Here is a 27,192-nt window from a genome sequence, read left to right as displayed (position 1 = left end):
AGAACAACTCAGAATGAATTGTCCTTTTATCATGGAATAAACCAAACATCTGGAAAAGTCACGGTTCGTATCCTCCAGTGCCAATCTCTTACACAATTATTAGGAAGTGATAGATAAACAAACTTACATGATCTCATAATTATCCATTTAATTTTTTTTCATTTTTAAAAGACAAGTTTCCAAATCATTAATATATATTTTTAAATCTGGAACAGGGAAAAGAGAACAAAATGTCTGTGGGAATCTTAACAAAGGAAACCTAAAACCTGCTGAATTCATAAGGAAAATTATATCACTCTTTTATAGCTTTTTGCTTTACAAATGAGAAAAACAGTCAAAGTTGTATAACTTACTAGTTTTGCCTCTGCCTGTCATCTGTCCTCCTTCACCGTCTGCATATATAGATGAAACAGTAACACTATAAGGTGTATCAGGCTGCAGCTTCTGGAGTACAACGTTGTTTTGCCTCCCTCCTACTGTGGTCTAGAATACAATGGTGGGCAAATGTAAATTGAAGGAGCAGGGAACTAATCACAAGAGCAGTGATTCCCAAAGTGGGCACTACCGCCCCCTTGTGGGCGCTGCAGCAATCCGGGGGGGGGGGGGGATGAAGGCCACAGGTGCATTTGCCATATGCATTAATACATATATCTTTCTGTTTAATTGCTATTAAAAAATTTTAAAAATCATTTCCAGGGGGCGCTGAGTAACATTTTTTCTGGCGGTAGGCCAAATAAGTTTGGGAACCACTGCACAAGAGAGAATGGAAAAAACGTATAAGTATACAGGCTTCTGTTTTCTAGTTCTAGGCCAGATAATGCAAGGCTGCCTGAGGCTGCAATTACAATATGACCCCCATATCCACAAAAGATACAAGGAGTCCCCGGTGGCACAGTGGGTTAAACCCTTGTGCCAGCAGCACTGCTGGTCGACAGTTCGGCAATCCGAATCCAGGGAGAGCGGGTGAGCTCCCTCTGTCATCTCTGTCTAAGTACAGAAGACCCACCCTTCAGTTAAAATCTGTATTGTGCCAATTTCCCTTTGCAAAATGAAATTTGTCTTGAAGTTTAGTGTAGCAGCAAAACACACTGATGCCCACAGTGAACCCTGAGCTAAATGTTGATTACTGTACTCCCCTACAAACCTGCTCTTGACAAGACTGCAGTCAGCTGAACAGATAATATAGAGCACTTATAAAAAATTACAAAATTTCTAGATGAAAAGTACTTCCATATAGGGGAAAGCATTCAAACTGTTTGTACAACATCATTTATGATGAATGTACTTTTGTCTTTTTTAATGCAAGAATGCATTAGGCATGGAGACACTAAGAAACTATAGCACAATACACAGCAAAATAAAGTTATTGACCCAGCACTCTATTCTGTGCTTGATATGTAAGAAATTTGCAGAGTTTATAATCTTGTTCAGCATGAGAAAACATATAATTATGTTTGTTATTACATGCAAAAATAAAATATGAAAAGATGTACATTTCTACATTTGAAAGAATGCTGTTAGTCATCTTGTGGTATTAGAAGTAAATACATTTCCATTCATAACATAATACTGATCTAACAAGTTTAATTTTTTTAAGTATCACTTGTTTGGAACTACACGCGTTCCTGTAGATAACAATTATTAATGTTTTTCAAAGTGAGTTACCGATTGTTCAGGACCATCACTGCTTGTAGGTCGATAAGTGATCCTATATCGCTGCACTCGTCCGATGGCAGGATCCCATTTCACAGTCAAACTATTGGATGTAGCATTGTATACCTGAAGGTTTCGTGGACCACTCTTTGGCACTAATGCAAGATTATTACAACAGTAACTGTATTAAGCATTGTGAAAATAAATCTATAATTGTGTTTACCTATACTGTCATATAAAATCTAAACAAAAGCTAGTACTTAGCAATGAAAAAAAATAATGTCAGAATTCACTCTTTCTCTCATAACTTAAAACTTGTAAGATTAATACATCTGGGAAGTCTATCCAAAACCATGGAAGTCTATCCACCTGCAGAACTGGGATCAGAATGATATTTAAATAATTATTAAATGGAGATGCTATACCATAAATTACAAAAACTGAATAATGGCTTGGATTGATCTAAAATAGCTTCCATTTTTTGTACTGCAATATGATATAAAAAAGCATTTTTCATGAATTCAGGCTCTTACCTGGTGTTGTTATTGGTATAATAGGCACTAGAAAGAAAAAACAAAAAATAAACATAAATTAAAATCATGTCCTTTACTTTTAAAAAATTATAATTCATATTTCAGAATTGCTTACATGTGCGCTCACTGCCAATCAGTTCATCACTCTCTGATTCATCAGGATAAATTGCAGTAACTGAGATGTCGTACAATGTGTCTGGTGTCAGATTTTCAAAAACAAGTGTATTTTCATCACCATTTAGAATAGTCTATAGGAGTGATAAGGGGGGGAAAGGAGAAACAGATGAGATTATACACAGTCTCAATCCATTTAACAATTATGCATTTTAAGATCTTTTTAGATCCTAAAGAAGAAACATTTTACATACAAAAAGACATCTGTAACTAACACGGGAATATGCATTTCCAAGAGTTATGACAGGACACAATTATTTGTAATCAGAAGCTCCAGTGTGTTTGGAAAATTCATCAACCATGCTGAACACATCCACCACCTTCTGCCTTTCTATTCACCATATAACATAATGCTAGCTTCTATCAATATACAAGCTAGATCCTACAGCATGATTCTATGGCCAGAAGTTGACCACAGAATTACATTAAACTAGCCAAAGGACTCAGAGATTCCTAGAGAGAACATCCAAATCCAATCCGAAAAAGTAAATATTTGCCAAAGGCCTAATATTGTTATCCATGTATAAACATTACACAACTATGTATCACCAAAGCTGCCTGCATTTGTTGGACTCACTCTTGGGAGTGTGTCAGACTTTACCGTTGCACACCACTATGATGAGAACAAACTAGATTCCCTTACTGAGTCTACATTATGGAGTAGAGACATGAAATCACAGAAATTTCAATAGTCCCCAGAAAGCAAAATTCAGTCCCTGAGTCCTCAATTACAGGGCAAGGTGAAAGACAGAATGTCAGGAGACAATAACAACTGGGATTTTGTACAGCGCAACAATGGCTCTGCATTTTCTTCTATGAACTGACAGACAATATGTGGATTTTTGGTCACAATAATAGTAATAATTGATTCAGCAAAAGTTGTTTGATTATTCATTATAGAGAATCTCCAAATTCCTACCTCCTGTTTTTCAGTCCCACCGTATGGCCCCCACATTACTCTATAGAGAGCTACATCGGCTGCTCCATGGTCCCAAGTACCCCGGAAAGAGGTCTTGGTGACTTGATCAGTTCTCAGATTTTGTGGTGCTGGTACGGGTACTATCAAAGGGGAAAGGAATAAGAAATGACTCTCAAGAAAAAAAATGTGTGCAGTTAAATATCTCTAGAAATGCAAAATTATAGATACAGGAGTTATATCATGCAAGACATTCTGGTTTGAGATAAAATCAAACAGAAAAAGTACCAAACTGTTTATATGTCATTGGGTTAAGTCCTCAATATGCCTCAAACAATATGGATTCTTTCAGTATAGTTGAATAGTCAGTTCAAGCTCCTCAACACTGGATTGTTAACAAGATCAAGCAGCCCCCTGGGGTTGGCTGATAACTAAATCAAGTCTCTAGACCCTGTCCAAGTCATTCTCTCTGATACTTCTACAGTACTTCCTAGAAAGAAATATGGATTAAATATCTTAGAGCTGTTTTTGAATCCTACAAAAGAAATTATGTCATAGACACTGCTTGGTGCCAAATCAAAATTATACAATTTCTAGAACTTTGCCTAAGAAGCTATGGAGGCAATGCAAAGCAATGCTAAGGTGCTCTTCCTGGAGATTGTTGCTTCTGGATGGACAAGGATGGACTTGAGAGCTGCATTCAGTCTATAGGGATTTGAGAGGGCAGAGGGCTTCCAGTGGTGGAAGTGCCAAAGGCAAAACAGTGGGACCATAAATACCAGTATATTTTAATGTAAAGCTCTGTCAGTAATTAAACCTTAGAATATACATGTTAACATTTTCAGTTGGGAAAAAATGTACAAAAACTGAGGAAAATGAGAAAGAGTTGTGGTTCTTCTGGGGAAATGCAGGGAGATAGACTGTCTTCTGAAACATTAAATCACTGAAATAGAAGAGCCCTATTGATATGAGAGCCAGTATTGCAGAGTGGTTTGAGCGTTGGACTACAACTTTCAAGACTATGGTTCAAATTCCCGTTCAGCCATGGAAAATTACTGGCCAATTTTAAGCAAGTCATACTTTCTCAGGCCCCTTCTACACTGCCATACAATCCAGATTATCAAAGTAGATAATTTACATTATCTGACTTGAACTGGATTATATGAGTCTACACTGCCATAAAATCCAGTTCAAAGCAGATAATCTGGATTTTATATGGCAGTGTAGAAGGAGGCAAAGGCAAACCCCCTCTGAACAAATTCTGCCAAATAATTCTCATAATATGGTATGCATTAAAGCCACCATAACTCAGAAATGACTTGATGGCACACAGAGAAAATGGCACACATACACCACTTTGTTATTGTTTGCAGAATTTCACATTTGCAATTGTATATTTCTATAAACATCCTTTAAAAAAAACAAACATTGTTTACTCACAAGTAGTGGCTCGTGCAGCTATTGGCACAGAATCTCCTTCATCGTACACTGCAACAAGTTCAACATTATACAGTGTTTTTGAAAACAAATCAGGAAGAACTGTGCTTGTCCGGGATGGATCCACCTCCAGCTAGATATAAACAAAGAACCTAGCATTATTAAAAGTCCACTTTCTTTTTTGGGCCATTCTGGTGGAGAGTATCTTTCTCTTTCCAGTGCTAGAAAGCTAAGGAAAAGTTTCACAGTGCTATGTCAAGTGGAAAAAAACACTTGAGGAATCTCTATAAGAAAGAGCTTATGGTTGACACTTCCCTTTCACATGGTTTAGGACTGCAGGACCCAGTGAAAATGGGAAACAACATAAATTTAAAATGCCATTGTTTTAAACCTGAAAAATCATGTCTCTTGGTCCTCTGGGAAGACTCTATGGTCAACATCCACTAGAAGTGGAAAACTAAGAGATTCTTAGAGAGGTTTCCTCTATGAATTCTAAGATTAAATTACTCCAGCATGATTCAAGACCTTTTGGGAGCTGCCAACATGCATTTTCCACTCTGTGGGTCCCAGAGTGTTGCTTACTTTACAAGCCTAAGGAGCCTTCAGGGAACTCTGCTGCTGCTGCCCAATACTTTTGAAGGTTTCCCAATTTCATGAGAATCCTGCATCCCTAGTATCTGTGAATGTGTGGGGTCAAATGTAGAACTAAATTTATGTAATGGGTCTGTACATAATCTTGATTACTTTTTGATACCATTCTTATAGATGATCATGTTTTAACTTTAATACTTAAGTTTTCTTCACAGATTTGCTAAAATTCACGTACCTCTTTTAGTTCAACATCTTCAGTTGCTTTGTATCTCAGCTTGTATTTACGCACTTTCCCTGGGGCCCGTTCCCAATTGACTCTCATGCTGCTGTGAGTAATATCCCTGATATTTAAGCTTTTCGCTCCGCTCAGGGGCACTGTCAAATAATCACAATATCAGCAAAATTCTTAAAATTGCACTCCCAAAAAAATCTTTACAATTCACTGGTATATCATTGATATTGTGCTCCATGTAGCATTTACATCAATGTATATTATTAAAATAAATTATGGCAAGAACATATGCATGTGTATGAAATATAAGGGAGGAAATTACATGGGAAAGTTACTAAGAGAGCTATATATAGTATTTATTTTCTCCCACTCTTGCCTTTCAAGTAGGATTTGCAAATCTGTGAAACACTGCAAAATTTGTGAACCTGGTTTTCCACATTTCAGAAGTATGATCACTTTTTCAAACTAACTTCACTTCCCAGGAGGGCAACATTAGGTCTGCTAGGACTTGTGGCTTCCCGGGAGGGAAACATTCTGTCTCCTAGGACTTGTGGCTTTGCTTTTCATGGCTACAAAAGAAGCTCCACCTGGAGAATTCAGATCATTTTTGGAATGGGACTGACAGAGATTCAAGCAACAAATGGACACTATAAAAATGTATTATACATATTTTAATAAGGAATTATCTTGTTGTTGTTTAGTCGCCTAAACTAAGCAAAAACATTGTCTGAGCTCTGAATATTGCTAAAATAAACTACACATCTGAAACATTACTGAAACAACAAGAAAAAAATGAAAAACCAGAATGACATTTTTCCTACATGTGACTTCCTGAGTGGTGAGTGGATCACCAATGAGGTCTCCAAAACTTGCATGAACTGTTAAAGTGTATTCAGTGTTGGGAATCAAATCAACCAGCTGGATATCATTTACTGATGCTCCAAGACGCATCTGTGGAAGGAAAAAGCAAGGAAGATTAAAGAACTAGAAAGGAAAACAAAATTCTTGGGCAGTTACGTTTTTTAAAAGGTTTGCATGTCTTTTCGTGTATTTTACAACTTCCTGGCTGATGTAATTGTTCATATAATTATCCAGTTAATGTGTTTTATTTGATTAAATGTGCCAAAAAACTGCCTTGATGCTTGTGTACATGGAGCTAAATTGAGTGCTCCCTTCCTCCCTCTTAAATTAGCTGTTACCTCTTTTTCTGTTGCTGGCACTGTGGCATTGACGGGTTCATACAACAACACATAGCCACTAGCTCCACTGACAGGTTCCCATCGCACTCGCATTGTGGTTGAGGTAATGTCATAAGCATTCAGGTTTCTAACTGTAGGGATTGCCACTGGAAAAACATAAACAATATTCAGTTCAGCTGTTCACATCTACATGCTTTATCACAATTGACAGTGAGATAAGAACTATTTTCTTTTAAAATAAACAAAAACCATAGAGGCATTTATATGTTCGGCATTTCCTCCTGTCTTCTCCATCTTTATGCCACCTATTCTAGGTAAAACTTTGTTAGATGTTTATTTTTGATATTATCTTGTAGTTTTATGAACTGTCATGTATCTTAATCAAGCTGGAACTTTCACTTACAAGTTGTTTCTGTGCCCTTTAGAGGTTCACTGTTGGTTCCTTCAACAACAGAAAATACATTCACAACATACTCTGTTTCAGGCTTGAGGCCAGTCAGAACAGTAGTAGTCTCTGATCGACTGACAAAGACCTGCACAAAAATACAATGAGGTTTTAAAAGAATATACTGGCAACAGTTCAAAGAAACAAGTTCTGCAAAGTCACCGTTTCAAAATTATTTTATGATCTGTTATGAAGAAGAAATTAGCTATTCAGAAAATAAAATGTCAAAATTGTGTTGGACTGACCTAAAAGCTTAAAATGAAAAGAACAAGATGAGGTCCACCCACGCCCATCCCACCCATAGAAATTAACAGAATTTTACTTCAGCACTGACAATGACTATTATAGTCATTCCTCCACATTTGTGGTTTTGGCTTTTGCTGATTTGATTAAAAATGCCCTTTCTATGAATCTCTAGGTTTTCCAGCATGATTCTTTTGTCAACTTCCCCCAGTCATGCTGGAGGACCTAGACATTTTCAAAGAGAACACTTCTTTAGGAATCTCTAGGTCAATGGTTCTCACCCTGGAGTCCCCAGGTGTTTTTGGCCTACAACTCCCAAAAATCTTAGCCAGTTTACCAGCTGTTAGGATTTCTGGGAGTTGTAGGCCAAAAAATCTGAGGGCCCCAGGCTGAGAACCACTGCTCTAGGTCCTCCAATGCATGTTGATGTTCAGCTTCCAGTGAAAATTAATTGTAGAATTGGGCTGGAGGACCTAGATCTTCCTAGAGAAGTGTTCTTTCAGTTACAAAGAAGTAGCAATTTCTTTTTTGTGTGTGATATTTCACACTTTCATTGGAATCTTTCATGCCCACAACCCCAGTGAATCTGGAGGCTGACTATATTTTAAAGAAGCGTATTTTAATCGCTCACTTTGAAAGTAATGTTTCTCTATAAGCTGATTCAAACTCATTTGGGGGGTTAATTTATGGTTATTTCTGAAAATGCATCAATATGGGGAGGGGAGTATTGTACAGCTCTAGAACAGGGATAAAATGCATCCCAAGAAAGCCATAGAAATGGTGGAAATGACTAAGCATAGCACACCTTAAATAACATTTTCCAATTAAAACAGCTCCACACAAGTTGTGTAGTCAATGATACCTCACAACTTTTCTTTTTTATTACAATTTTGCAGAATGTATAACTGTACATGCATACAATATTTTCATATAAGGTTCCTACAAGGGATGAGCAGCTTGAAGAGAATGAAAAATTACAGCAAACCACAGAAGCAAACAAAAATGATGCCAAGGGAACTTCAAAGATAGATTCAACATGAAACAACTGGGCAAGGATTTGTGAAACAAAAGTTCAACTCTGCCCCTACTGAAATCACAGGAGACAAAAGACTTTTTATCACATTATGGCTGCAATCCAACATCTCCTCGATGTAGCATAAATATGGGCATGTGGTAATATAGTGCACCAGCACCACACAACCCCAGATTAGAAACATTGTAGAATACTCATTAATGTTTTGGGTGCCAACATATATTACACAATGCATAACCACAATGTGCAGTTGCTGTATAGCAAGTCAGAGTTTACTGCTGTTAGCAGTATACCTATTGTGCTATGGCAAATAAATCACCCCACATTAATAACATAATGTCAGGCTGTATGTTAATTTGCCCATCAATATAAAAATGTATATATTGCCACCTAACTACTGTTTTATTAATAGCAATTATCACTGAATGGTAGGCCCTGGTCCAAACTGGGAGAGGAGTGGAAGTGTGAAGCCTGCAATGACACAATCATGATCTCTCAGCTCAGACCATGAATAATTAGAATTGCATTATAAGTCTGCAGTCCTCTGATTCCCCTGTTCACAGCTTCCCAAGCTGATGTGTATAAACCTGATAAATGAAGTAACACACAATTCATATGACTGGGCAGTATTCATCAAAGTATATCCTACAATAAAACTGGTTATGACTATTCCATTTTCCATAAGACTCTGTAGTTTTTATAGTCAGTAAATGAAGGCCACGTTTTTATGAAACAGTTGCAAAATGTATGAATCTAAATTATACAAGAAAAACATGGACAAAAAATAAAAACAAAACAAATCTGGGCTCCCAATTCTGACCTCTTGTGGCGTCCCTCCAGCAGCAGGATAATACTCAACCCTGTACCTATCAACACTCTCTGCCGGTGCAGTCCAAGAAACTCTGAAGGAACGAGGGGTCACCTCTGAGGTCACTAGATTAGTGGGTGGTAGGGCCAAATCACCTGCCATGAGAAGATCCGAGAGGAGGAAAGGGTTAGAGAGTCTTAATAATAAGATTTCCCAAGGACAGAAATAGAAGCCAAGTACATCTTTCGGTTTATTTACTAGCAATATAGTAATTGTTTTATTAAGCTGATAATTAATACATTTATTTAAATGATGAAGGAACACCCCCTTTCCTACAATGTTTATCATTCTTTGCTTACACTTAAATACTGAGTAAAAGTACTACCTGTGCTGAAATATATATATGATTCATACATTCCACAAACAACTTATATTGAAATGGTATGAATAATATAGTCAAATAAAGTTCTATTCTATACACAAGGGAGCAGGGAAATAAATATATTATAAGGTGAGTCTGAATAGCTGATCAACCTTACTTTGTCATTCCAAATTCTTATAAAACATAGCCACAGGTCTTGTTACCCTATAAACTCCTATAAAATAACTTCAAATAACATATCTATCTCTACAAAGACCCTTGTAACATGGCTGGTCTAAAGTACAGTCACTAAGAAGCCACAGCTAGTACCTACCTTCCCTGTCAAATATAAGGATGCACAATTATCACAAGTGAAGGCATGTTCCTATGAGCAGGAATTCAATTTGACTTTATGAAGTTAATATGCCATCAGTTGGCGAAATATAAATTATCCTAAAGTTGCAAACATTGCAAAATTGCAAAGATTTTTTTTCTTCCTGGTGAAGATTTTTTATTATATTCAGTTGTGTTGTAGGTCCAATGCAAAATAGCTACAACACCAGATCTTTGCTCACAAAGGTTCATTTACTCCCATTCTCATGCACCCAGAATCAAAAGGGGTATGTAAAAGGGAGCATGGGATTAAAGCATTGTTACAGTTTACATAGCGCAACATTTCTGATATTATCTGACAGGTGAAGAAAAGAGCTGGCAGTAACACCTATCAAATAGTGGCAAAATACTCTGATAGACTAAAGCATTCAATATGTAGTATTTCTCCAGATGGTATGCTTGCAAAAAAACTGTTTATAATAAAAGACCCTATGTTTATAAATTTTTTTAAAAAAAACTATGGTGTGTGTGTGTCAGAAGAACAACCCAGATGTCTTGCACAGCTGTATTCAACTCCAACAACTGTGCTTGGGAAAGTTACAAGTGAATAATTTAAGAAAAAATAAGCACGTTAAACAAGACTAAATTGCTTTAAACATGATTTTTAAAAGCTGGATATAAAACTGAAAAGGGAAACATACCTGGGCCTTTGACACTATTGCACAAATTAACAGTGAGGTCATCAACAATATTAACAAGGAGAGTGAAATCTCCAACATTGTATGCGTGGGTTTCATCTGGATCTGATGCAATCTGTTTTAACTCATTCTCATCTGCATTCTTGATACCTTAAAAAGATCACAAAATGAAACATTTTAAACAACATTGAAGTATTTTCCAGATTATGTTATAATTCTTGTAAAGTGGAATGAACTATTTGTCTCATCTTAAATATTTACTACCTGTCCAGATGATACTCACCAACAGCATAAAGCTCTACTCCCAGATCCTTCAGTCTTTGTGAAGGAGCAACAATGTCATCTTGTGATTTGCCATCAGTAATCAGGACTCCAATTTTGCGAGCTCCGGGCCTCATGCCAGCTTCTGGTTTGAAATTATTTCTTAAAATGAAATTCAAAGCCATTCCTAAAATCACACACAAAGGGAATAATTATTTATTAGACATTGCTTCTGGCCTAGGAGTAAGACCTCTGAAAAGTAGCAGCCACATTTATTAGGGGACATGAAAGTTTTGTCCTATCTCTTCATTTCTATCTATATTAGTTTAGCTAACCTTGGAAACCAACTATTTTCTCAATTAAAAAGGTTTCCATACTGTTATTTGTTTTATAGCATTAAAATGCCATTAAAAGAGACTGATTCCTTAGAAGAGACAGAGAAAAATCAAGCGAACTTCCAAGCCAGGAACTATAAACTACTTGTTATAGTTATAGACGTGGAGCCCTGGGTATAGATATTCAATATGGGAAGAACTGAACACAACATTTGGACCTTAGGTTTAGCAAGGGAATGAAGGGTTTTGAAATGAGAGATAGAAAGACAGAAGAGCAAAAGCACCAAATCAGAGAAGACAATGAAGAAAAGAACTACAGCAGCCTTCTCTCATTTGCAGAAAAGCCTTCTACACTTCTTTTGCTATCCAACAATTCCAGAGCGTGCGAATCATAGACACTGGACCTACAGCTGCATCCCAGCTGTGCAGCCAGACTGTGTAACCAGAAACAGATGTAAGACACTAATCATTGCCCTGTGGATCATTTAATTTCACTGGACTCTGCCCCTGCTTATTTTGTGGCATAGGGATTTGCCTTAAATTATATACCCATCTGAGCTGTTTTCAAGCTTCTTACCCGACGTTCCTGGTTTTTACTACATAAATCACTGTTTTTACACATCAATTTGGTTTAGGTGATGTCTGAGTTTTCTCTCACTATTTTTCAGTAAATTTTCAGAATAATTGAACATTATTTCATGAACCTGCTTTTCTTCCCCTTGAACATCCCACTTTCACCTGTTCACCCAAGAGGTTTCAGCAAAAAAAAAAAAAAAGGAGGACAGGTGATAGATGGCAGTAGCTGGTGGTTTTATGTCAACAATACAGCAAATCCAGTCTTAATTTTAGTCTGAACTTTAAAGGCATGGGCACTTTCCAAGATATCTAGCCCTACTCTCAAAATATGTTCAGCACCTTGGATAGCTCCTTTAAAAGCCAGGCTAAGCCCCAATGCAGATTCATCACTCCAATTATGCAGTAGCCTGCTGATAGGGGAAAGGTGGGCTACACCTGAAGAAGATCAGATAATTTATTTAACTCAGAGAAGTTCACCCCTACATTGTTTAATAGAATTCTTCCTGTATGTTGGTCCTAGGGAGCACTAAATGCTTCTTTTGTATATCTGCATGCCAACCAATTTTAACTAGGGCATATAGTTCTTCACATTTACATACACACCGACTTTTTCATATCCACATTACAAATTCTTATTGTTTTGTAGCAAGTTCCGCTAACGAGTGTACTGAATAAGTCAGGCATTCCCTGCTGTGTCAGCCTTAGATTTGTATTGAGTCACAGGGACTCCTCCCCACATTCTCATTGGTTTTTATACATCATCCAGTTCTATATTGTTTGTTATCAGTATAATTGATAGCTTGGAGGTTTTTACTTTCATCCTTCTATCAGAGAAGGATGCACTTCAATAGAGAATTCTGTTAACCATAAAATATATGGCCAGAATTCTGAAGATCCTTGTGTTATTTCTGTGCCACAGCCTTTTCTGGCTGGTGGTGTGTTGGAAACATAATCCACTCATGCATTGAACATAGATCCTTCTTCAGAGTTGCTGATGCTCAGTATAGTAGGTTTTGGATGGTTAGTCCAAGAGACACTACTTAGTACTACACACATAATGCATACATCCCTGCGTAGCTCATGTAGAATTCTGGCCTATAATCTCAATAATCCAAAATGTACTAGGTTCAAATGTAAAGTACAAGCAAAACACTTTGCTTAGCAAATAAAAGACAATTTGGTAGCTTTCTGACTCACTTAATATTGTGAGTAACTTTTTCCAATGTTGTTCATTTACACAACATGCGTACCTGTTAAAGTGTTGCCTCCTTTGTATGGCAAGTTGGCCACAGCATCCATTAAACTTTGCTTGGTTTTGTGTGAATTGAGCTGCCATTCTGTTCTAGGGTCTCCACTATACTGTGCAAGACCTGGGGGTAGAGTGGGAAGGGTAGAATATCACTTAATGACAAAATATTTTGAAGTAAGTTACAATTTCCCAAATATCTTCAAAGACTTACCAATCTGTACTTTGTCAGGACCAATATCAAACACTTCAACAATGCGAGCGATGAAGCTGCGGACTGTTTTAAAATTTGGACGACCAATACTCCACGAGCCATCCACAAGCAAGACAATATCTGCTTCGGCTCTAGTCTTACATTCCAAGCCTGCCACAGCAATCAGAATTAAAATGTGTTAGTTACAACAAAGGAACAGATTTTCTCCCCTCCTATCTTTTATTACTATATTCCCTATACTGGCTTTAATCAAAGCTATTTTGATGGGCCACAACATCCTACCCTTGCTTACACATCCTTTTATTTTATTTTTTTGTAAAGAAGGATATGCAACATTTTTTCAAGTGGATGTCTGGACATTTCTGGCTTTTGGTATGTGCTGTTGCTGTTTTGCCAATTATATATTTGTTGCAATCCTTGTAGCTCCCAGGAGTCCCAAAGAGAGAAAATTGGCCCCTGGGACCAAGGCAGTTGTCCATCCCTGGTCTAATGGCTTTCCTTTGTTTGGTTCTAAATACAGTGAGAATCACTATCATATGGAAAATTATAAAAAAGTAAGCTTAAATTAGGTAGCTAATGACTGCTCCATATCTTCATTACATACACATTTAAAATACTTATGATGCAATACTTAAGCACTTTTAAAATATGGCAATTGTTTAGATAGTACCTCTAGAAATCAAAGATGTGAATACATGGAAATAAATAGTATCATAAAATGTACTTTGGAATACAATCAACTAATGCAGATGGTGCAGAAGTTTGTACATTTAAATGTACAAGACAAAGAGCACAACATAAATAAGATACAGAAATACACATAAACACACAAAAGAATTGGAAGTGACAAAACAAACATTTATATGGAGTTTTAAATGTTTCAGAGAACTGAAAAATGTTGAGGTCCGTCCATTTATGGCATAGAAAGGATCATTTCGTTTCCCACATGCTGGAAATCAAGAAGTATTTAGATAAGGAGAAAGAAAAAGTGTTAAAATGATCCTTTCAGCAACCACTTGAATGCAGGGAAAGTCTTCTTCTTCTTTTTTGAAGATTGTACTACCAGCCGCATAATTTTCTGGCTCCATGCCATCATAGCTTCTATTCTTTACATGGAAGAAATTCCATTGAGTAAAATCAGGCATACTCATCAGAGTTGAGAGTTTAAGAGTTCCTCTATCTTCCACATAACTGAGCCAATACTGTAGATTCATGAACAGAACTAGTCCAGGTACCTGAGAATTTAAAAGCATGAGGCTCTTTTGCATAGAAAATACAATACTGGTCTTTAATAAACAGATATCAGTCATGAAATAGGTCCATGCACTGTTTGGAACTGAATACCCTCATGCAGAATGGGGAAGTATTTGCCCATGTCCAGGCTTGAGATTCACCAACAGCAGGATGCACGGCCGGGAAAGCCCTGAAGCACATGCAAGAAAATGGATGTGGTCATTTGGACAATGGCCTTAATTTGAACAGATAGAAATGGCCCGTGCCAACAACACTTTTGGGATTTTTTAATATTTTAATATCTCATTTGAGAATCTTGGCAGGTTAACTTCATGTTTTTAAATATAGACATTAATACTTTGCAGTGTATAGATTTTACTACCTTTTTTCCACATGAGTTGCCAACTTGCCTCCTTTTTTAAAGAAAAGTAGGTTAAGTTGTAAGAAATAACTCTGTAGAAATAAATAGCAATTGCAGTAGCATAATCAAAAAAGAAAAGAGTATTGCGGAAACTTTAAGACTAGCTGATTAACTTTGGCATGAGTTTTCATGAATTATAATCCACTTCCTAAGACGTAATATAATCTTCAGGTGTGATATAAACATGAAACATGATACAACCAAAGTTAACCACTTTTAGGCTGAATTTCTATTGAATAACCTAAACTTAGTGGGCCTTATTTTGGAGTACAAATGTACAGGATTACACTGTTAAAACACAGTTATTTCAGTTACAAATCATTCACATGAAGTGGGCAGGAGAAAGAAGAAATGTTAAAAGTATTAAAAACTACAGGGTCTTTGTGAAAAGGTCTCTTAACTATATAACAATCCCTGAAAGTAAATAACAATATCCATTAAGCATATATAAACTGTTCTTTCTACCAGTTTTGAGTGAGAAATATATATTTCTAAGGCACATAGACAAGAACTAAAGTCAAAAATATTTACCTGTAGATAAAATTGGCACCACAGTGGCATCTGAAAGGGTGGTCATTTCTTCTCCTATCAATGGCATACTTTCGCCTCCTTCAAACACTCCAAAAACATTCACTTTATAGGAAGTACCTGCCCTGCATAATTAAAGTGCATACATAAATCAAAATGGACGATGTCACCTTTGTGAATTCTTTGGCTGGATAATGTCCAAAGAAAAAAAATACTGAAATGGAAGAAAACTGTGATCAGCAATACCTGAGCTCCTCCAATACAACTGTATTGTCATATGGACCAACAACTAATTCTCCAAGGCGTCTGTCCTCTCCCATTGGGTGAAAAGTTACTTTGTAACCTTTGACTTCCCCTGGGGCTGGTTCCCAGGTGACACGAAAGCTTGACATTGTAGAATCAGATGTCTTCAAATTTCTAGGTGGTTTAAATGGGGAAGCTACAATAGTCAAGCAATACACAATGAATTAAATGCTTGCTTTAATGAATATACAAGACCTTGTTTGGGGTTGTTGTTGTTGTTGTTTTCAATTATCCCATAAGACAAATACATTTAATGAACACATTTTGATTTTACAAAATTGTACTACAGGAAAAACTAAACTATCCCTTCCCAAGTATCTTTGGGTCTTTCATACCATCTCCCAGCAGGGGCTCGGGGCGGCTACACGGGACACAGGCCCGAAGATACAGAACAAGTAGATCAGTTAAAATATATTACAATAAAAGCACAGTTAAAACAGCATTTATACAAAACAGTTACTTTAAACAAAACAATACATTAAACCATAAAACTCAGTTAACATAAATCAGTTAAAAATAAAGTAGGATAAAATGGACCACCAGGTTGGTGGAGGGAATGGCATGGAGGGGCCACTTAAACTAAGGTGCAATAATACAGTTCTAAAGTGCTTTGGGGCCAAAGGACAAAGTGTAAACATTTCTAGACCGAAGGGGTGGGAGACGGCTGGCCGATTTGTTATGAGAAGAGGGACCTGTGCGAAAGATGGTGTATTAATCTGACTTTTGGTCATGGGGACTCAGTTATTCAAATGTGCAGCAAAAAAAGCCAAGTTTTAAGCTGCTTTTTAAAAGAAGCAAGGGTGGGGGCCTGCCTGATCTCCCCCGGGAGGGAGTTCCAGATCGGGGGGGGGGGACTACTGAGAAGGCCCGCTCCCTTGTCCCTATTTATTTATTTATTTATTTACAGCATTTATATTCTGCCCTTCTCACCCTGAAGGGGACTCAGGGCGGATCACATTACACATATAGGCAAACATTCAGTGCCTTTTAACATAGAACAAAGACAAACAAACATAGGCTCCGAGCGGGGCTCGAACTCATGACCTCCTGGTCAGAATGATTCATTGCAGTTAATTGCACTGGCTTGCTCTCCTGCCTGCGCCACAGCCCGGGCCCCTACCAACCGAGCCAGCGATGGTGGCGGGAGCGAGAGAAGGGCCTCTCCGGATGAACGAAGAGATTGTGCAGGTTCATAGGGGGAAATACGGTCACGAAGGTAGGCGGGTCCCAAACAGTTTAGGGTTTTATACTTGAGAACCCCTGCAGCTGGATTTGGAATCTTAAAAAAGCCATTGCAGATCATTCGCAAATATCTCACCAGCAAACTGCTACCAGATAGTTGAGACAGATCTGCATTATCAGTGCTAATGCATCTAGAAGTAAACAATATTTTAATAAAAAGTAACAAAAGCAACTTTGTTAAATGTAAAACTATGGAAATAATACTAATTAAAATGATTGATTGCATTCATGAAATACATTCACAGTGAAGAGAGATTTCTTCCCCCTTCCCTCCCCTCAATTAGCATAGGAAACCAGGACAATTATAATACCACCAACTGCTATTACTTTGAATGATCACTGCTACTATATATCCACATGACTTTCTCTTTCTGGGAATTAAATGTAACACATGTGTACGTTTGACAAATGAGATGATGATCAAAAAACATTTTGCCTGCTCAACTCTTAAATCCATCAAAACTTCTTATTTCCACTCTTGGAAATCTATTCTTTTGTCCTCACTTTTCAAAACATATTCACTGATCACGGCTATAGAAACACAAAAAGAACCAGAGAGGCAGCTTCTAATGCAAGACTATGGACATTTGTTTCTCCAGATGTTTTAGACTCTCACCATTGGCCCACCCAGATGGTGTTGATGAGCTTATCTGGGCTGCCAAATATTTCACAGCCCCTGCTCTTAGGCATCAAGACCCAAACTTTTTACAACACCTTAAGACTCGTCAACACCAATTAGCACAATTATCAGCAAACAGTGCAGCCAATGCAGGCTAAAGAGCACTGGAATAACAACGCTACTGCTTTGGAATGCTGTATTTTCTCTCCTGAGCCAACTCTTGTTTCTAGTTTGAATGCAATCCCATGAGTAGTTTGTTGTTTTTAGTTAAAAAGACAGCAGTCTACTGTCAAAGAACAAAAGTCAAGGATTTGGGTTGGGACTGGACCGAAAACAGACTTTCCTTTTAAATGCTACAAAGAGAAAATATTTTCAGGGTGACACAGCTGAACAAGAATGGGAACTCTTTTCAGATAGCAAGACAACATTATAACACCCTAATAAAGTGATTACTCCTGTAACAGGATCACTCACATCAGTTAGTCAATTCAGATCCTCTGAAGAAACAGCATCAACCACTATTTGCTCAATTTGTAACAATGCACAACTGACTTACATGGGAATGATGAAATACTCACATCACCTTTGATATCCTGGGTATCATAGGCAAAGGCCAATCAAATAAATTGGCTTTTAAAATACAACTGTGAGAGAGTTGAAAGTATGTATTTTACTTTGTTGAAATGCTTTTTAAATTTATGGAAACTGCATGTTTGAAGCAGAATTAAAAACTTCCCCATTAGCCCTGTAGTATGTTAAGGATTGTTAATGGGGGTTTGATTCAAAACTCCTTTGTTCTTTATCCTTTATACATGATCTTTGGCTGGATCCTGACTGAGATAGTGTGATGACTCATGGGCCTTGTAGTCCTGTTCCTAGTACTATTGTGGCAGATGAAGAGGAAAACATGGGATTTTCGCCGGTTCAGCAAGAGCCGGAGCCTCTTCACCTGCAGGATGTTGATGTTTGTCCACAAGAATTCAGCCAAACAGGCCTTGGGCAGAACTCCCCCCCCGTTTTCCAGGAGGGAAAATTATTCTAAAGATAGGGGAGCCAGGGAGGCTAATCGCAGAAGCCTGAGAATCACTGCCAAACAAATGGCTGATTAGGTCTGCTTCCCTTGGGAAATTCTAAGGAGTCATGCATCTGGACAGAGTTGGGTTTCGCTTCTCGTTCTCTAGGGAAAGAGTTCTGTTGGCGGGAAAACGAGACCCAATATAGGTGTTTGGCGCGAGGATTTCTTTGTGGAGTCAATTGATCAGCTTGAGGAGAGAGATCGTGTGTGGACTTCGTAATCCCAGTTCCTTGCTTCCCGGATCAAGCTTCAAGCCTAGCCTTGTCTCACGTTTTACCACGGACTCTGTTTCATGCTTCATGTTCGTCTTGCCTTCAGTCAAGGATCTAGTCGAGAATCAAGTTTATTTCCAGCCTTGTTGTCAAGCTTCATTGGACTTTAAAGACTCTGTTATTTCCCCACACTATTGCTTGGCAAAGTGTGTGTTTCGGTCAAGTGGATTTAAACTTTGAACTCTAATATCTTATATTGGACAATACATTTCTGGACTATAATTGACCTTATCTGAAAGGTCTGCTTCTGAACTATATTCTTCACTTGTTTTTATTGATTTTATATATTTCTTTAATAAAGATATTAGATAGAGACTGGCCTCTGTGTAAGGTTATTGGTGCTCTGCAGCCAGGATCCTGACAGATACTAGTTCTTTAAAAAAAAATCAAAAGACTCTAGTGACTGGTCCCTATAACTGAAAATGTTTGCTGCTGGGTTCAAGATTCAGCACCACTACAATCTCACACTATACTCCTGCAAATCCATTAGCCTAATTCCTAGTTGCCATCCAAACAGCAGCTTCACATACGTTTGGCTTTGTGAGTTAACACTAAATGAACTGTATGGGATACATGCCTTTTCAAAGCTGACTGGAAATTGGTCCTACATAATTTCTACCTTTGTTTTGTGTGAACTGTGCCAATCCTACATTCTATCATTGTGGATTAATTGAAGAATGCCACAGGATTTTGCACAGTTATGTAGCTTGCAGATGACCCAGTGACACATACAATACCTGGCAAACCCCACCTTGTCCTAACAGGGGTGGGAGAAATGCCACTTCATGCAGTAAGTAGAAGGCATATTTTAAGTTGAAATAGAACATTAGAATCCTTTTAAAGAAAACACATATTGATTGATAATACTAACAGCCGTTGACTTTGGCGGCTTAACTAACTCTTGAACATGTTGAAGACTACAATTTAAAAGATCTGTACTCAATTATTTGGGGTGACCAATTGATACCTGTTGTTCCTTCGCCTTGTCTGTGTTTTCCTTCACCAGTCTTATACATTGGGATGACGGAGATGTCATATGTAGTCAGAGGCTGGAGGCGCTTCAATACTGTTGTGGTGGATGAAGGTGGCACTTTTGTGACCATTTGCCTTCCTCCTCTGCGAGGTCGGTAAACTACACGATAGCTGATAACTCTTCCAGGAGCAGCTTGCCAAGAAACTCTCATTGAGGTCTCTTTTTCATCATCCACTCTCAGAGTCCTCGCGCTTGGTGAGACTTTTCAGTATAAAATAAAAGCGGAAGCAAAGATATTTTTGAAATGTACTTGATCATATAGAATATTCATCAAAATATGGCTGTAAACAAGTGGTTCTGAGGCTAATATATTGTAATACCTCAATAATTTTGTATATATCTGTATACACAATTTATTTTCATCTTGGAGAGTGGTTTTAAATCAATTCTTGGAATTTAAATGAGAAACAAGCATCTGTTCTTGGGGACTCTCATATTTCCTCCCAGATTTGAATTTATTGAGGTTTATTCTATCTCATCAAGTGAATTATGGTAAATAGCCTTTTAAAAATCACTGTTCAAAAATTTGTGGCACATTCACTTAGTATTTTGAGAATGCAATCCCCCCCCCCTTTTTTTTTTTTACTTTGCTCTGGAAAGAAAACGTTTTCACCGTTTCTCATGTTAACAGACTTTCGTTCATGCTAATGCTGCAACAATGGTTTTCTCTTAACATGTTAAACAAACATTGTCAGGTTCACACAGAGAACAGTGTTCTTCCAGATCTTTGAAAACTTCACTTTTATTCCACATAGAACATTGCTTCCTGAAGGATCATTCAAAACAATGAAAGAAGTCATAGCAAATGGCTGTGTTGATTATCTTAGTGCTTAGGTCAGTGGGATTCTGCTGCTGGACCATCCAACAATAAAGCGATGCAGTAAAACTGACCTGAACATGACCTTACTTATGACTATTTCTTGAAATATGGTTTACAGTTTTCATAGTGTAGGACATCACAACTTTAATTCATTAATCTGAGACAAAAATAGGGAAGGAAAGAATATTCAGAAATCTTCAGGAAATGATTGAAATGTGTTTCTTAAGTTTTAGAAAGTCGTGATGAGTACAGTCTTGAACTAACAAGAGCCTTGGTAGTTTGAGATCTATGCCCCTTCCACACAGCTGAATAAAATCCCACATTATCTGCTCTGAACTGGAATATATGTCAGTTTGGATGCAGATAACTCAGTTCAAAGCAGATATTGTGGAATTTTCTGCCTTGATATTCTGGGATATAGGCTTTGTGGAAGGGTCCAAAGTGAAAAATTAACTTTTTCTACTTCTGTTATAAGTTAGTTATAATTATTTTGGTTGACTGTTCTGTTAACTGACTTGACCTGTCTGGATGAAAGAGTACATTTTTAAAGTAATAAAAAGCTAGACTTCGAGTAATCTGTTAGCAATAATTCCCTATTTTACCTACCTTCTGTTGTCGCTTCTCCCTCCAAAGGAGCTCCTTCTCCACTTCTGTAAGAAGCCAAGACTGAAATCTTATACCTAGTCTCAGGCTGAAGGTTTTCTAGTACAGTATTTATTATATTTCCAGGAACTGTGGTCTCTCCAGAGTCATCACCATAAAGTGACTTCCATACAATTCTGTAACGATTAACTGATCCTGGAGCTGCTGTCCATGACACACCAACTGTGGTATCAGTTATATCTCTAGTAACCAAGTCACGAGGAGAACCACGTTCTACAAGACAAGGAAGAATAAACATAAATAGTGACATTTTTAAAAAAACTTCCATATTTAAAGAATGCATTCATCATTTGAGATGCCTAGTTCTAGCTATCTAAAAATAAACACATGCTTTTTCATATATTGCTACAGTAATACTCCCATAACTGCAGAATCCATTTCTGGAGTGTCATTTACTCACATTGAAGAGGGAGGGGGGCTCTCTAGGAATCTGCTAGGCCCTCCAAGTGATCCCATGGTATACTTCCTGCAGAAGTTACCACAAATTTGCACTGGAGGACCCAGCATATTTCTAGAGAAAATGTCTCTCTAGAAAGGTCTGCATTTTCCAATGCAACTGTATGGTATGTTGAGATTAAAATGATTTAATTTAATGGTGTTTGGTAATATCCACTGTTTCTTGAAATTGTAGTCTGACCAGGAACATATCCCCTGTGGATATGTGAGCCATACTATACCTAATATAACTGAACCTTCTACTATCCCAAAGTCCACTTAAGGTAAATTTCTCATCTTGAAAAGGCTTTTCTTGAAACACAAAGTTGTAAAATCTAGTGGCAGTCACAGACATAGATACCAGTACACAATAGCTTGGAAATATCTTGATACTTTTGTCTCTGGACAGTAGATTCTCAAATCATGGTATATAGAAACAGCAGATAGGCCTTGTCTACAGAAAGCTAAAACCATTTCAATGTTGCAATGTTACAAGTCACCATGTCCTCTAAGCCATTGGGAATCATGACAATGGAACTTAGATGTAAATATGGTATTGAAATGAATAGTTACAATCATAAACATAGAAAATTGGCCACTCCAGCAAGGTGCACCAGTCTTCAGAATGAGATCCTGAAATTGCTTGGATCTAATGTATCCTGGAATTGCCCTACAACAGGAAGTAATACAGTTTTTCTAGAATAAAAAAAATCCAAAGCCTATAGATACTATTGTTTAAACTTTGCTAGTAAGGCGTTTGGCATAAGCACATCAGAACCAAAGTGCAATATCATTTTATTTGGCATGAGAATGCATGTTTTTCATACACCTCTCTCTCTCTGACCTGTTTGTGTAAAACATTATAAAGCAGATGTTTGTAAAAATACAGATGAACATTTATAATAAAGTTAATAGGCTTATATATAATAAATGTTAAATTTTGTCCCTAATGCCTTAGCTGAAAGTGTCTACGTTAATCCACGAAAATGCCATTGAAAGAGCAGCTATGTTGAAGTTAAATAAAAGTTTAGACCTGAAACTCAGCCTCAAGAGAACAAATTTCCTGGAGAACAGCAAGGTGCTGGATTTCAAAGGTAACTTACACCAGTATTTATTTTCATTCTTTGGTACAACTACTCTTAAAATATGGCATCTTCATTCAACTAAAAAAATGAATACAATCCAAATGGAAAAAATATGGAAAGTTGTCTTGATAGAATGTGCAGATTTCTCATAATAAAAGGGTTTTCTTTCCATATTTAATATAATATAAACATACATATCACTTTACATTGGCTACTTTACCTCAAACCTCTGCCACATCATGACCTCAGTATTAAACTATCTGCAGATACAGTACATTTTCAGCAATTATTTCTGGCAGACTGTAGCTAATAATATATGCTGGAAACATTTAAAAGGATAATAATTATATTTTAAAAGCAATGATCACTTAATCAAAGCTCAGTTCTGCAAGATAACAGATGAAACTAATTTATTTGCAATAAAGTATAATTCATCTGAATCACTTTTTTAAAAGTGAAGAGGTGGAACCATTGATGCTGTGAGGCATTAAGTGGACTATAGCTTCATTGCATAAAATAGTATTTTGAATTTCCAAGCAACATACAAAATCTATGTGGAAAGTACTGGACTGATATAGCTATGAACTGCTAATGAGACATTGTTCATACTAAGAAGACATATACTTCTCCACAAGGCAGATAATCCATTACCTAAATAACACACTGAGGCAGTTCCAGACAGCAGTTTAATGCAAGTCCAATTGGGTTTTAAAAACTCAATTGGATTCTCATTGAAGTCCACACATGCCCCAGAAAGCTCATGCTTTTCTGGGGTAGGTGTTCAGATGCTTTGCCGGAATGTCCGGTGGGGCACCAGGACACAAAACAAAACCTCAATGCCTTTAAAAAGGAAAATAACTTACCCAGCAGCCATTCCCCCTTTTGTAGAGCTCTCCTGGTATGTAGAAATGGAGCACCGGGAGAAGGGGAAGGAGGAAAATCGCTACTGGCCCTCCCTTTCTCCTACTATGTCATTTCTATGTGCCAGGAGAGCGCCAGAGAAAGGGGAATGGCGGCCAAGTAAGTTTTCTATTTTTAGGGCTTTTCTGGGGAAGGGGGGTTGGGAAGGGCATTAATGCCTTCTCGGATATTCCGGGCTCAAGGAGCTGTGCGGCTGTACGCATGCCCCCTAAGAAGGCCTAGGGTCTTTCCAGCTGACAAATTACTTGTGAATTAAGCAGGGTTATCTTGTTTTGTCCCGGAAGCTTTCTTTTTTACATGGGGCGTCATTTGGATGCCCCACGTGAAAATGTGGGAGGGTGCACATTTTGAGTACTTTCTGTATGTGCCCTGATTGGCAAACATATTTAACATGGAAATGTCCTCCTGAACTCTATGTAAATATCATAGAGACAAAGGTATTGGCTGTATTGTGCAAGAATTCTGTACAAATTCATTAGCAATTTTTTCTTCATAATGCTTTTTAGAAATAGGTCAAAATAATCAAAAGAATACAAAATGTTTCAATCCTTCGCATTAGTGGACCAAAGAAATGTCAGATTCACCATGGGACTGAGTCAGTAGCCCACTACAGATTTATCCAGAACAAGGTGCTTCTAGCTTATGAAAGGATGAAAGCCCACAGGAGCATATTGTACTGACTTTGAAGCAGTTCCATCATCTCTGTTAGTTTATATGTGCAGACAATCAAATATGTCTCTCCTTTAAATGTTCCTATCTTTAGAGGGAAAATTGGCAAGGGTGATAAATAGGGCTTTCTCAATCATAGAACTGATAATACATCACTTATCATGGTTTTCTAAGTTTTCTCATTTGTGGTTTTTGGGCAAGGAGGCAAAAAACTTTCTCATTTCAGAAAACTTTTTGTCCTACTGGCTAACATTGCTTTTATTTAGTTTGATGGATGTATAAGATAGTTTAACTTCTTAAATGTTTTTGCAGATGTTGTTATTACGTTCTTTTCGCCTTTTTTACTACATATTCCTCAAGAGCCTGTTTTTGCCAGACTATCAACAAGCACATTTTATTCATGTGTGTGTGTGTGTGTGTGTGTGTGTATGAAATATATTAAATGGTGTCAGTAATATAACAAGTACCTCTTTCTACAACATAGCCAAAATGGCAAAACACTCTATTACTGTTAAGTGTAGATGTTAAATCGCTCCAGGAGTGACTGAGGCTCCATCATTTCAGTACTGGAAAGTATTCCTGTTCCATCCCTGCCAGAGCATAATGTGCTCTTAAGATATGGAAACCATTTGGGGTACTTTATTAAAAAGCCAAACTCTTTGCAGAGGTGAATGTTTCCAAAATTTTATTTCCATGTCTACTGTTTCCATCATATTGAGCCACAGACAATAACTTCATTTAAGTAGTTTTCCTATATGTCCCTGGCTCTTAACATCTTATTACCCAAAGAATCATGCTTGCTACTAAAACAAACATATGAGTCCAAATTTAGCTACAAATGTTCAATATAGCTAAAGTACTTCTTGAATGAGTCACAAACATCAATTTCCCTCATGGTAACTGCATACAACCTCAACATCTAAATCAGCTAAGTAGAAGCACTGTTTGATGGATGGCAGTATAACTCCAAACCAACCACAACAAATTCCACTGCTAAAATAATTAGGCTATACCCTGGGGAAAATAATGCATGTTATACCAATTCACAATTTCCTATACAAAAAAAATTGAATCAAAAACTTTCAACACTGTAAGTGGCATAACAAACATTGATTAAATAAAATCAATAGTAGTATGAATTAAACAAAATTCATAATGAAATAAAGTTAATAGAAAAGAAATAAAATGAATTTTGCAATTTTTGTGCATGAAGTCAATTATATAACCAAAAGACCTGGAGATTGGTAAAATGCTGAGGTGGATGTTGTTGCCATCCTGTATCTCTCCATGTTACTGCCTATAATACTTACATATAGCATTTATATAGAAAGTAAAAGGCTACTCCTGTACTTCAAATATATGATAGGAATTTGGGGGGGGGGGGGGTCATGTTTACTTATTAACCATGTTAAGACTGCCACTATGGTACTTATTTTTTTGCCTAGGACTAGAATCCACTGAGTATTTTTCTTTTTTCTTTTTTTCGTATCAGGAGCGACTTGAGAAACTGCAAGTTGCTTCTGTTTGAGAGAATTGGCCGTCTGCTAGGGCGGGGTCCAGGGGATGCCCAGATGTTTTACCATCCTGTGGGAGGCTTCTCTCATGTCCCTGAAGGGGAAGCTGGAGCTGACAGAAGGGAGCTCACCCCGATCCCCGGATCTGAACCACCGACCTTTCAGTCGGCAGTCCTGCCGACAGAAGGGTTTAACCCACTGTGCTACCGGGGACTTCTAGTATTATTCTGATATGCATCCAATCTCAGCTGTCCATGACCCCATCTAAATTGCCCTGAACTACATTATATGAGTCTATACTGACCATATAATTCAGTCTAAAACTGCATTTTATGATAGTGTAGACAGGGACCATGATTCCAGCTACTTGTCCAATGTAGTCTGTGGATAGCTCGGGTAACAGCAGGCCTAATAAGATGGACAAAATCTGCATAAGAATCATCACCATGAAGGATAGTCCGATTAAAATAATTCCTGACCTTTTTGTTACACTTGCTTCTTATATTTCTGCTTTCGGGTGCAGTGAATTAGAAATAGAAAATACAATCATGTTCTAAGGATAGGAGCACATGTACTGCCATAGTAACAACTTTTCATACCAACAGAACTACAGAATTACTACATATATAGCACAATCCTACAAGTTTGGTTAGAATTAGTCCTAGGCAGGTATATATAGAATTATATTCTTCCCTGGAAACCCATACAACAGTAGCAACCAAATCTTTAATCAGTGTGAGCAACTGAGAGCTGGCTTGATGTGAAAACGACTCCGTTACTATGCAATCTTTCAGAAATTATGTAATATGCCATTATGTTCCAAAAGCATTAATAAGATGCCAGTTATAGTTTTCTTCTGGAGTACATCATTTCCTCTATGTTTATTTGTTTTTTCCTTAAAAACATGGCATTCCCATAGAATGGACAAGTGACATGATTGTTTGATAATTGGCAAGCATCTTTTGAAAATGTCAGTATGAAAAAACTTGGACTATCATTTTAAATAATGCATGAGACAGCATTAAATCTCCCCCAAAGATACAAAGCTTCTTTGTATGGTGAAAGCACTTT

General features: G+C 37.4%; 1 protein-coding gene across 7 annotated transcripts in view; it reads right to left on the bottom strand.

Moving 5' to 3' along the window:
- The window catches only part of col12a1 (collagen type XII alpha 1 chain), a 143,664-nt gene that overhangs the window by 58,419 nt on the left and 58,053 nt on the right, over nt 1-27,192 (bottom strand). For 5 of the 7 annotated variants that reach the window (XM_062981643.1, XM_008122151.3, XM_008122161.3 and 2 more), the window contains exons 14-32: nt 21,441-21,710; nt 19,949-20,215; nt 15,717-15,909; nt 15,474-15,595; nt 13,289-13,438; nt 13,079-13,198; nt 10,940-11,104; nt 10,660-10,806; nt 9,277-9,419; nt 7,139-7,268; nt 6,736-6,881; nt 6,358-6,487; nt 5,540-5,679; nt 4,717-4,846; nt 3,280-3,419; nt 2,302-2,434; nt 2,187-2,213; nt 1,666-1,808; nt 354-483 (exon numbers count right to left, since the gene is read on the bottom strand). In XM_062981643.1, coding sequence (XP_062837713.1) covers nt 354-483; nt 1,666-1,808; nt 2,187-2,213; nt 2,302-2,434; nt 3,280-3,419; nt 4,717-4,846; nt 5,540-5,679; nt 6,358-6,487; nt 6,736-6,881; nt 7,139-7,268; nt 9,277-9,419; nt 10,660-10,806; nt 10,940-11,104; nt 13,079-13,198; nt 13,289-13,438; nt 15,474-15,595; nt 15,717-15,909; nt 19,949-20,215; nt 21,441-21,710 — 2,826 coding nt within the window. The remainder of the gene's footprint in view (nt 1-353; nt 484-1,665; nt 1,809-2,186; nt 2,214-2,301; nt 2,435-3,279; nt 3,420-4,716; nt 4,847-5,539; nt 5,680-6,357; nt 6,488-6,735; nt 6,882-7,138; nt 7,269-9,276; nt 9,420-10,659; nt 10,807-10,939; nt 11,105-13,078; nt 13,199-13,288; nt 13,439-15,473; nt 15,596-15,716; nt 15,910-19,948; nt 20,216-21,440; nt 21,711-27,192) is intronic. The other 2 variants (XM_062981678.1, XM_062981672.1) reach the window with 1 other exon arrangement.

This window comes from Anolis carolinensis, chromosome 1 (assembly GCF_035594765.1).
Source record: "Anolis carolinensis isolate JA03-04 chromosome 1, rAnoCar3.1.pri, whole genome shotgun sequence".
Taxonomy (NCBI): Eukaryota; Metazoa; Chordata; class Lepidosauria; order Squamata; family Dactyloidae; genus Anolis; species Anolis carolinensis.
The sequence above is the reverse complement of the archived record's forward strand: the minus strand, read 5'-3'. Positions and strand labels throughout refer to the sequence as shown.